General features: G+C 31.7%; 1 protein-coding gene across 1 annotated transcript in view; it reads right to left on the reverse strand.

The window, feature by feature from the left end:
* Window positions 1-2,510: 2,510 nt before the first annotated feature.
* The window catches only part of LOC134715670 (uncharacterized), a 67,760-nt gene continuing 57,282 nt past the window's right edge, over window positions 2,511-12,988 (reverse strand). Inside the window, exons 11-15 of the mRNA XM_063578006.1 lie at window positions 11,965-12,092; window positions 10,336-10,504; window positions 7,877-8,024; window positions 7,085-7,306; window positions 2,511-5,901 (exon numbers count right to left, since the gene is read on the reverse strand). Of these exons, the coding sequence (XP_063434076.1) occupies window positions 5,487-5,901; window positions 7,085-7,306; window positions 7,877-8,024; window positions 10,336-10,504; window positions 11,965-12,092 (1,082 nt within the window). The 3' untranslated portion in view covers window positions 2,511-5,486. The remainder of the gene's footprint in view (window positions 5,902-7,084; window positions 7,307-7,876; window positions 8,025-10,335; window positions 10,505-11,964; window positions 12,093-12,988) is intronic.

Raw genomic sequence — 12,988 nt, forward strand, 5'->3', positions numbered from 1 at the left:
CTACGTCACGTTATACGTCAGCCATAACAGTAGTGAAATAACGCACGTTGTGACGTTTGCATCAATAACAACATTATCGATCTGTTGTTTACATTTTTATTTTATACATTTTTTCTTTAACTAATTAATGGATAGTGGGAAAAAATATAAAAAAAGGTGGTGGAAGTTCTTGTGCAGTCAATGGTTGCTGTAATAACCGTCGAAAATTAAAGGAGTAAGTTCGGTAAGTAACATATTTGGCCCCAATTATAAAGTTCATGGTAACAAGACAATAATTGTTTTAAGTTGCCTTAAAGACATGTGAGAAAGTTAAACAGAGCTGTTTTTGTAAAAGTTTAATTCGAACACGTTGATTTTTACATCCCAAAAAGGTCAAGATAAGGGATTTTGGTGAAATTTGACAAAATCAGCTGGATTTCAACCAAATAAAGGACCAGGAAACATAGAGCACAGGCGTCGACAAGCTTAATATTCAAATAAGATATGTGAAATGTCTTCACAAACATTACTTTAAAAGATCTTTGTTGTCGACATATGCGCTCTATGTTTCCTGTCAAATAATCTTTGGAAACTTACCCATTTTCATTGATTTTTTCATGAAAAATCAATATGAGTACAACTTGTGACGTCATAAAGAAACGCAGAAACGTAAAATTTTCAACAAAATGGCTGATATCCTATCTATTCAATATATTAGCTATAATTTATCGTGATATTGGTCAATAAATCCGAATTTGAAATTTACGCTAAAAAAGGGGGCCATTTTAGGACCTTATCGAACATACTCCAAATTTATGGAAAGAATCAGTGTGTGAAATACACGGACAATTTCACGAAGACTGTGCATGTTTAATTCCATATAAATTTCATCTAATGCCGTCAGATGGTCAAATTAGAGCAGAATGGACGAAGGCAATTAATAGAAAAACTTTGCCGAAAACAGTTTTCGTTTGCTCGGAAAATTTTCTAGATGGATTGCCGACGGGGAGAAATCCATTTCCAAAACTAAAAATGGGTTATGAAAGGAAAGCTACACCTGGCCGGCGCAAAATTCATAAACATGATTCAGATGTTAAAAAACGTAAATTGATTGACTGTGATGATGACAATTCAGACTTTGAATAACTTATTTTAAGTCTTGAAGTAACTGACCAATCTTTGCCCGACGTTGTCAACCCGACTACATCATGTGCGTCAACACAATATGAAGAAACTGATTTTGTACTGCAAAACGACCATTCATATGCCCACGCATGGACTGACTTACAGGATAAATTTGCCCAAACAAACCTTAAATTAACTGAAGAGAAAGGAATGCAAATAAAATTAGATGTAGGTACTATGTCAGCTACCCGACATAGTGTGACTGATAGTGACTCCTTACTTTATACTGGTGTGACTAAGGAAGTTTTTTCACTTTGGTCGAGTGTATGTCCCAGTTTAACACTTTCAGCTTTCAACTCGATATTGCCGAATAAATAATGTTAGTTTTAATGAGGTTAAAACTTAACTTGATATTTCAAGATCTAGGCCGTAGGTTTGGAATTTCTGATAGCCTAGCATGCAAAATGTTCAACTCTTGGGTCCCATTGTTGGTAGATGAGTTGAAAGCTCTAATAATTTGGCTTCCTAGGGAAACATTAAAAGACTGCTGCCCAGAATCTTTCAGAGAAAACTACCCTCGAACAACGTGCATAATAGATTGTGCTGAGACATTTATCCAAAGACCTACTAATTTGAAAAGTCGGGGCGAGACATATAGCAACTATAAATCTCACAATACAGCTAAGTACATGGTAGGGATATCTCCTCATGGACAAATAATGTTTATATCAAAAGCGTTTGGTGGACGTGCAAGTGACAAATTTATTGTTGAAAAAAGTGGTTTCCTTGATTATCTGTTACCTGGTGATGAAATAATGGCCGATAGAGGATTTACAATAGAGGATTTCCTTTTCTCCCGAAGGGTTAAACTTAATATTCCGTCCTTTACTAAGGATAAGCCACAATTGAGTGCCGAGGACGTCACAACTACACGAAGGATTTTACAAAAAATCTAATGATTGTATGTGTTTAATTTTATCTCAATATCAACGCTCTGACGACTAGCATGCATTAGACAGACGGTTCTGTTCAAATAAACCTTTTATTGCAAGAAAATTGGTGAAGAAAAACTTACCTCCAAAGTTGTCTGCCATTCTCGGATAACCGTAATTTTACGTTACGGCTATCCGCTAACCACCAGTGAAAAATAAACAAAACAAAAATTAAAAACATACTTAATCAACAGGTGTACTGATGGAGTAAACCCCGAACCTTTCGATAAATGGTTTTTGAAAGAAATAAATATTTGATAAAGATACGGAGCGTATAAATTATTTTATTAGGGATCGGAGCCATATGGGAAATGGACACCATTTTTCCAATTGTTAAAAATTAATAATAGATGAACATCATAAAGTGTAACTGTTTTAACATTAAAAAAAACCACACATAAATTAAATGAAACATGGCTCACATATTTAAAAATATTTACTACATAAAAAGTTAAAATACAGAAACAAAATATGTTTTCTAATAAAACAATGAATGTTAACTTTGAACACAAATTCCATGTCAATTTTTTTTTACTTTGTCCCTAATACGCTTCTGTACTTTTCTTCATCTTTCCCTTTTGAAATTATATATTCCACGAATATGGAGGTTTGAATCATTAGCATATATGAATTTGGGGCCTCTAAAGATTATCATTTATGAATGGTAGGACATACAGTGGACCATTGAGGCTTGCCTTATTTAATACAATCAGATTCTGAAGCTTTATTACCCAACCACATGTTTCTGTTTGTCTATAATAGAGGTAGGACTTGAACAATTTCACTGAATGATCTAAGGCTTTGTATATGAAAAAGACTGATATGATGCTTTTTGCTTTTTCAGATTTAGAAATACTGTTCCTACAAAATTGTCGTCTTCAATAGGTTTAAGCCAGGTATATAACCAATTTTGTAATGGCTGCTCGGAATGAGTGGTTTGCAGAGTGTATCTCATGTAATAGTTTATAGTTTGACAAGATAAAGATAAAAAAAAATTTTTTAGCAAATACTTTATACAGTGGAGAAATATTATTGCCTTTATTTTATTTTTTATCTCCACTAGAAAATACTGAATTAAATTAGTCTATTTTATATGAATATAACCACGCAAGACCACAATTTGGAGGTAAAAACCAGATACAATGATTATACTTGGTACCTTTTAATTTTGAAACAAATCCCCCCCCCCAAAAAAAAGATAAATATTTGACCGATACCAAAACCTAAATTGGATAAATACGGATCATAATAGAAAATTAAATATTTCGTATATAGAGCAAATGTTATACAGATACTCTCAAGTTTTTGATCTTTGTAGACTATTCGATTAAATAAGTTAACAAAATCAGTGACGCGTAACAAATACATTGATAATCAGTAAAATAAAAGTTTTTGTACACATACGGTGTTTATATATCTCAACTTGTACGATTCGCTCGTGTATGTAACAATGTTTTAGATTTTAACGAGAGAAATTTATGTATTACTGAAAAAATTATTACACCAGGGTTTTCGATATCACAAACTAGTCAAAACATTTACTAAATTTTATCATCGGTATAAAGACATCATTCGTAAATATAGCTCAACATGCAGACTTCTTATACGTTCAGGTATTTCACATCCAATTTTTCTGGAAATATTCTTTATAAAGCACAAAGGTGTTAGTATTCACCTCAGAAACTTACAAAACCTTTGAATAGACTTATTAAAAAGGGATATAATTACGATACTGTTGTCAAGTCATTAAAGATTGCATATTTTGGCGTTAATATTGAGTCACTGATAAGGTCTTTGCGTCGGAACTAAACACATTTATTCTAAAAAAAGTTGTTGGCATGACACGGGTTATGTTCTTCTCATATATGTTATGATGGTATGATACTAAACCCCTAACGGGAAGGATTGTGCCTGATGTTCATATGATGAAATCATAATCTTTCAGTCAGTTTAATTGAAGTCTGGAGCTGGCATGTCAGTTAACTGCTAGTAGTCTGTTGTTATTTATGTATTATTGTCATTGTGTTATTTTCTTTGGTTACATCTTCTGACATCAGACTCGGACTTCTCTTGAACTGAATTTTAATGTGCGTATTGTTATGCGTTTACATTTCTACATTGGTTAGAGGTATAGGGGAGGGTTGAGATCTCAAAAACATGTTTAACCCCGCCGCATTTTTGCGCCTGTCCCAAGGCAGGAGCCTCTGGCTTTTGTTAGTCTTGTATTATTTTAATTTTAGTTTCTTGTGTACAATTTGGAAATTAGTATGGCGTTCATTATCACTGAACTAGTGAATATTTGTTTAGGGGCCAGCTTAAGGACGCCTCCGGGTGCGGGAATATCTCGCTACATTGAAGACCTGTTGGTGACCTTCTGCTGTTGTTTTTTTATTTGGTCGGGTTGTTGTCTCTTTGACACATTCCCCATTTCCATTCTCAATTTTATAATTATTTTTTCGTATAAAAAGATAATGTAACATTACTCAAACCTGATAAATTTGATAGTACACTATTGACATTGATGACTTGCTACAGCTTCATCCATTAGCTGGATTAACAATATGATTTATTTTAAATGAAAACTTAATGTCTAAATGCAAACAGTTGACCGCAACACTAACAAACAAGCTCATATGGAACTTGAAGTAAACAAATTTTAATAGTTCTAAAACATGTCAATGTTTTGTGAGATTGTGAAGTGAAACGAATTGGTGTACATTAAATCTATAACATATTTTGTTCTCTGGTGAAGTGAAGTATCTTTGAGGATCATTCAACATCTCCTTATTTTTAAATTGCGAAAAAGTGCTTATTAATTTTACTTTATTTTCTGGTCGTATGACATATGTATAGATATGAAAACGAGAGTCAAAAAGAAAATTGAGAATATGACTCATTACATCAATTTTACTATAGTAGTCCTAAATGAGTTATAATCATTCGAAAAAATATTGATGTTTGATTCCAGCTTTGAATGCTATATATTTCTTCAGTCATTAAAAAGGTATTTTACAGCACAATAATTTTCTTGCTTGAAAGTTCAACGAAAGCAAATTAAAACCACTACACTAAAAATTAACTATTAACAAAAATGTTTGTAATTTCGCGGAAAGTTCATCAAATTTAACCCAAAATATAATCTTCATGTAAGTTATTTATTTCACTTACATGTAAGACTTAAAAAAAATAACCAAACGACACTAGAATGAATACTCGGTATAAAATCTCATTTTTTAAATATGCAATTATTGTGGAACAAAAAAATCATTTATTATCGCATTGCTGGTCTTTTTTTACAAATTAATTGAACTTTTTTGGTATACTTGTACATAAAGTTTGTTAAAAGAGAAAAAAAAAAAGACATTTCAAATTTGAAATACAAATGTGTGCTTATGTATACTCTATAAGGTATTCAAGGTAGTACTGAGAATCGTGAAAGATACAGTATATTTTCGGACTAAGAATTTTGTCAACACAGCTGTCAAATAATCTGTGTTTTATATCTGGATTCGTTGGTGGTCTTTGATACTCTGCTTTTCCTATGCAAGATTTGCCGGTCAATACATTTACCATGAACATAAACTTATGTCCCTTACTGTCGGACTTTGCGTACTGATCAGAGTACTCTGCAGAGACAGCAAAATATGCACCTCGTCCTAAACGTGAACCCTTACGACTTCCAGCTAGACGAGGGTCCAGATTCTGTTCCGTGATCATGTCTAAACTGTCTGGAGTAGTACCATGAAACAGAGTAAGCTCATTAGAACAATCCTTCCCATAAGCAGTTTCTAATTGTTTTTTCTTCCTGCAACAATAAAAAAATAATCTTTTGTAGATGATATTTGTGTTGTTGTTAAAAACTAACTTTCTGATTTATTGAAGTTGTTGCCTCAACTTATACTACTTCATGAATCGAAAAATAACTTATTTGTGCGTCGAAAAGTCTCTTTCAGAAACGTTGGTAAGTAGGGTTTTATTTTTGTGTCAAATAATAACTAGTTATTTCATTATCAAATAAATATTGAATTACATTCCAAACATGATTTCTGTAAAAATGGTTGTTGTATTTAAAAAAAAAACACATCTTGAATATGAAATTTCAGAAGTAAGCACTAGAATTAGAGTCATTTTACTTGGAAGAGCGAGTAAATAAACATAATAAGGGTCATACAATACCACTTGTTTTTCAAGCCTTCATTTTAAAATTAGGTATACAGTTTTTTTTAATTTGCTGTTGAGAATAGCTAATGTTGTCATTTAAAATTATTGTGAAAAGTAAAATGACAAAATAACTGAACTGAACGGAAAATCTAATCGGAAAGTTCATAACCACATGACAAAATCAAATAACAAAACTCATCAAAAGCGAATGGACCAGAATTGTCAAATTCCTGCCTTGGTACAGGTGTTTTTAAATGTAGAAATTGGTGGATAAAACCTGGTTTTCTAGCGCTAAATGTGTGAATTACACACATGTACATTATGTTCCTCTGACACTCATGTGAATTATCTTCTTTTGACTATTATCCAAGCATTTTAAACTTGTCTCTTTTATTCACATTAAATATATAGTATACGCTTATGGGAAAAAATAAAGAGACACTATTTTTATATTACTAAACAGAAGTTACACAATTCACATTGGCTGATCCAGAAGTGGAAACCTACATTGTACACACTGCAGAAGAAGTGGCTCGCTCCAGGCATGCTTCAGAGAATACCTTAATGCCCATCTAGTTTCTTCCAACAAAAGAGAAAAGGGGCCCCTATCTAAGTTCGCATCTAGTTCAATGTGTTTTGTAGTAATATCTTCAATTGAGAACCGAACGAAACCAAATTTCCAAAAAGGCTTTACTCTTGAACGATGCACGTAAAAGACAATCGTGACCTGTTTCTTGAAATCCATGAAATTTGATATATTTAAAGTAATACTATTCTTAATGATTTGTACTGCCTTTAAGTTTTACTGACAATGAATAATGTCTTACAGGTAATAATGTTCCCACATAAAAATATTTTGCAGTCTTTGAATTGAAATTATTCTAGCATTTGGTAGTGTTGATTTCATTTTTTTCTGTACATTTTCCCATTCCCTTTGTTGACTGACATCCTGATTGGGATCAATTTTAATTTTAAGAACATTATCATTTCCCAAATCGGACCAGTGTGCAGGTGGCCTGATACCGTTCTCATTTGATGGAGTAGCATTTCTGAAAAAAAGAAAATCTAAAATTATAAGTCAATAAATTAATCTCTTATTAGGTATTACTTACAAAAGGTAATACCATCATTTGCTTTATAAAATACCAATGAAAAGATTCATGAAATCTTTTTTGTAATCGAACAAGAATACAAATGAATAGAACTACATAAAATTACATGTTTAAGAATTTTGCAATATTTTCTAACACGTATTGCATAATACCTTAATAAAGGCAACAGTAGTATATCGGTGTTCAAAAGTCATTAATCGATTGAGAGAAAAAAAATCCGTATTACAATCTAAAACCGAGATACACATCAACTATAGGAGGAAAACAAGGGAATAAGAAGAACAACTAAGTACACATAAACCAAACGCCAACATGCATAGAAACGAACTATTTGACTTCAACAATCATAGTTCTGACTTGAAACTGGTCATTTTAAGAACAAAAAAATGGTTTACTGGCATGCCAAACCTCCCACTTATTTGCTTTATCTCAATCTTTTGAAGAGTTTTGTCAAAGTGTTATTGTTTAATTCACAGACGCAAAATAAATTAATAGACAGATAAGTACCTCAGTGAATGTAATGGATCCAGGTCGCTGTGTTTTGCAGCGTTATTAGAATTTGGTTCTGTCAGTAATGAATTTACAAAAGAAGTAAATGTATACTTGTTTTCATCTGTTTTCGTATACTTTTCTGTATTCTGGTCTTTTGACATATCTGAAATATAGATGACAATGGAAATTTTTTTAAATTGGTATTTTTTTTACACAATATAAACCATTTAAGGAAATGTAATTAAATCCAAAAATATCGTAACTATATCTATTATAATCGTTTTCTAAGTTATGAGAAGAACCGATAATTAATCAATTGTTGAACATCCAGAGCTTTATATTTTATTGATTTTGAGAAACAAATGAAAAAAGATCAACACATTAAAGCAGAATGATCATCTAAGAACTAAAATATCCTAAACCATCTTCTTATTTCGATGATGAACGCGAATTTCCTGTTCAGAATATGTAGTTAGATTTTCTATTGAGAGATTGGATAGCATTTTTATGTTTTTCTTTTTAATATGTCATATAGAGGATAGATTTACACTAAGGTAAAAAGGGAGTTTGTCAAATATTGATGAAGCTATTGTTTTAAAGTTGTATTTAAATGTACCTCGATGATGGCCTTTGGGGCGTAACAACATGGAAGATGTCTAGTAAGCGAATGGAAATTTAATCTGGTTGGTACTCGAGTATCGCTTGGTAGTACTAGGTATCGAATACCAAAATGATACTCGATTTATCGGTATCCGGTTAAAAGGATGCTGCTTTCTTATAGAAAAAATTAATTAAAAGCGCCAACCTTGAATTAAATATAATCAAAATTAAAATACGTTAAGAGTGTTTCCGTGTAATTGTCATTTAAAATTGTCTTATACAAAGGTAGGCTATCAGGAAAGATAACTTTTCCAAGGCTTACTTAATCGTGTCCTAGTCATTCATCTACCTTTGAACTGCAAGAACAGATAATTCCTTTAGCAGCACTTTTAACTACGCAACACAATTGACAAATTGACTCGTCCCAGAAATTATTGGCAATATAATATTTCTTAACATAAAATAAATTCGTTGCACTCTGTGTCGACCCTCAGATAACAGATAAAATCAGGCACAACCCCTTTCTTGATCATTAAATATGTGTCTTTAAGTTTGTAAAATGCGTGTACTATTGTTTAAGTTATCAATTTTCTATAGATTTAATGATTAATTTATCTTTGAGTATGTTTGTTTTGTTCATACATCGTTGACAATGTAATGGAATTTGATGTGACTGTCATACAAGTGAGAGGTTTAGCTAGCTATAAAACCAGGTTCAATCCACCATTTTGTACATTAGAAAAAGCCTGTACCAAGTCAGGAATATGACAGTTGTTATCCATTCGTTTGATGTGTTTGGACTTTTAATTTTGCCTTTTGATTTTGGATTTTCCTTTTTGAATATTCCTCGGAGTTCGGTATTTTTGTGTTTTTACTTTTTACTATATTGGATAATTTCCAGTTTACATAATAGACCATTTTTGTATAAACGACTTTTAACTCTATCGAAGAACATCCTGATACTCAGTCAGCTGGCAAAGAAATAAAGTAAATTTCAGGTTTTTCGTCAATACAATTTTGAAAGAAAGTTTACTGCTCAATGCTTTTTATACATGACTTTATCCTCGGAAAATAGTTAACTTTCTCCCTAAATTGCACCGAATAAAAATTTGATTTCGCTCATTTGCTCTTCATTGACTTAGTACCAGGATGTCCTACCACATATTAGATTACGAATTACAAAGTCGGAGTCAAAAGTCGGTATTATTAAAATATTATTATTATAGTAAATTAGCTATTTGTCATTGTATAATAATGTTGAGAGATTTACGTCCTCACAATCTTCAGGATGTTTTTAATTTTGATTTTCCATTTTGTAGATGCTTTCTTCAGCAAATACTTGTGTATCTCTCGGTAAATTAAACGAATCTTCGATTTGTAATTCTTGACTGAGTTGACATTTCTACAACAAAGCATATCAGCAAAAGCAAAAAAAAAAAGGATACAAAGAATTGCCTAAGCAAAATCACACAATAATGAATTGTATAAATACCAAGCCACATCAAATGTTATTACATTACTCTTAAGATATTGAAATTCCTAATAATTATTCAGATTACACAAAAATTCATCGATCATGTATATGGTTACAGATGTTTATTTTTCTATTCATTTTAAGACTACTCCCAAAACTCGAAGATTCAAATTCATTTACGCGTACAATGCAAAGACTGAAATACAAAATTGCCAAGACATTAAACATGTTCATTATGAAATGTTGAAATTATGAAGAAAAACATTACTTATAAGTACTAACTATTTAGAACAAACGTATAAAAAACCCATTTGTTTCACTTTATCAGTCATATTCAACATTACAGTGTTTGTCTACAGAAAAGAAACGAAATTGATAAAAAAAAATATATAAATAATACCCGTCATTGAAGAACATTGCTGACTATTAAAAGTTGACCTTTGTTTCTTTTGGGCTGCTATTTTGATATTTTCCTTTCTGTCGATATCATGTTTAAAAGTTGCAGGTGCCGGTGCTAAGGTTTGATAGCCGGTTGTATTGGTTTTAGATCCTTCTTGCAATTGAGGCATCTAAAATGTATGCATTAAACTCCATAAACATTTTAAACAAACATAAACAGGTCTTGCTTATTGAATTTCTGAAAGAATTTCGAAGCATAATAAACAAATTAAATATGGTGACCGTTTTTTTTCATAACGTCGCACCAAAACAATACAAAAACTAACTAGATAAATATAACAAGATATAACATGTAATATTCTAAGCAAAATGTACATCAAAATTAAGTTGAGTTCAATCAGATTAATGCCGATTTTGACCCCATAAATCCAGAAATCACTGAAGGTAAATTGCACAAAGAATAAAGAATAAGAAAGTTCTATTAGATAATCTCGACATGGATCAAATATCAAAAACCTTGTCTTTGCTTTTTTCAGTTGTTAACCAAATGAAGATGTGGTATGACAGACAATGAGAATCCTATCCACGAAAATCCAATACTGCATAGTTATGAACTTAATTAATAACCAATTAAGACCCCGTAATGACAAATGTAATACAATTCAAACTGACGGTATGATTTTTGTACAAAACAGCGATTTTTTTTTATTATACACAGCAAAAAAAGGCCACCACTTACAAACTCGTGACTTTGCACACGTTAAGCATTTGGCGAAGTTGAACATATTTCTGGTCTACAAATATCTCCCTTAACTGGGACATTTGTGTAACATAACAACATGTGAACAATATAGGATAATCAATTGAAAATTGTAAAGAAAGAGACGATTGTTACCATGGATTCAAATAAAACAAAATATTTAAAAACCAATTCCAATAATGTTTAAATTTAATTCACCAAAAAGAACCACATAATAACAACTAAAAACCGACCAGCAAATTCAACTTTGCCTGTCTGGGATTACATTGGTATCTAAGTTTCTGAATAATTTCCAAGTTTACCAACAGAGTCCTTGAGTTAAACACTGAAGAAGTCACCGACTGCTGAGGTGATGGTACCCTGATGTGGCTATATATATTCAAGTAAGTCTATTTCAACAGATTTGACCTTGCCAATTGATATGGTTAATGGCACAAATATTTTTAATGGGTTTTTGTTGTGGTAATTCTGAAAAATTACCTTTCACCAGCACCACCACCATCTAGTATTTATCTTCACAAACAATGTGCCTTTCCTATTTCTGATTATACAAAACTGACTGCGTGTGAACTCGAATGACACATGATGCCTGCACATATAGAGACGCGAACCATAGCAATGCAACTTGTCTCGAACGATTCCTTTAAGTTTTTGTTTATTATCTTGATTTGTTTTTTCAAGCACAAAATGGCATACAGACGAAGCAAACTACACAACTTTAAAGTGAAACGATGAAAATATGAACAGCTTGTAAATATTAACCGATGGAAAGTGATGCTTTAAGTTTGATAACCCGGTTAGATTTGGTTCCGTCTGTCGAGTGAAAACTATCATTTCAAATTATGCCAATATTAATGTTATTTAGCTTACTGATATTGGTTCTTTTTCTTTCCCTGAATATCCCTCCTGAAACGGACTTTCTCCTGTCTGACTAGTTCCTACATCAACAGACATACTACAAGCTTTACTCTGTTTTGATATGGTAGTGGAAGCTTTTACTGTTATATCAAAATATAAATAAGGTTTTTGATATCTAATAAACTTAAAAAGCATTTATATTAATTTATATATTAGGTCCAAATTTGCTCTGAAATTTTTCCAGTTACATATGTTTGTTTGAACTCAGGATAAAATTTGTGATGTAAACACGGCCATAGTACAAGGTTACAAATTTCCATACAAATAACGGTAAAGAGGTGTCAATATAACAATTCAGTTGTATTTAAAATGTGTGTATGAATTGCCTGTTTTTTTGTAATAACGAGTTTGTATTTTGCATAGGATTTCGACGTAATATTTGACCGTTTTTTTTCGCTGAAAACACTGTTTTCTGCTGAATGATACTTAAACCTAACGCTATTGTACTCATCATGCCTAGTTTGTAGTTTATTCATAGACCCAGATTCGTGGACAGGCCCTAATTCTTGCCATACTCACATTTAACTACCATTCTCAATTAGATATTAACGCCATGTTACATGTTTTGTTTTATGTATTTAAGGTTTTGTGTTGACATCAAATTTCATTCATATGGTCGCCTTTATCAATTAACTGTTTTACAAATATGATATAGTTCGGAAAACTCGGATGTTATACTCTAGGAAATAAGTGGTCACATGAATTTGAAGCTTTATTGTATATTCGGTGCTACTTTAACCTCATTAATAATTCTATAAATGAAAGTTTTAAGCCCTATGACGAATATCACTGAACTTACAGAATATGAAAGCGGCAAATAAACACATTTACAGTTTAATGTTTTTTGTTTGTTTTAGTTTAACTTGTTAATTAAGGTTCATGTGTCCCTTACAGCTTTAAAGCTGTGTTTACATCTCTCAAAATTAACATGTGCACATGTACAAGGAAAAGTTTTTGTTAAAGGCATAGCATGCCC

The sequence above is a fragment of the Mytilus trossulus genome, chromosome 4 (assembly GCF_036588685.1).
Source record: "Mytilus trossulus isolate FHL-02 chromosome 4, PNRI_Mtr1.1.1.hap1, whole genome shotgun sequence".
In the NCBI taxonomy this organism is placed as follows: Eukaryota; Metazoa; Mollusca; class Bivalvia; order Mytilida; family Mytilidae; genus Mytilus; species Mytilus trossulus.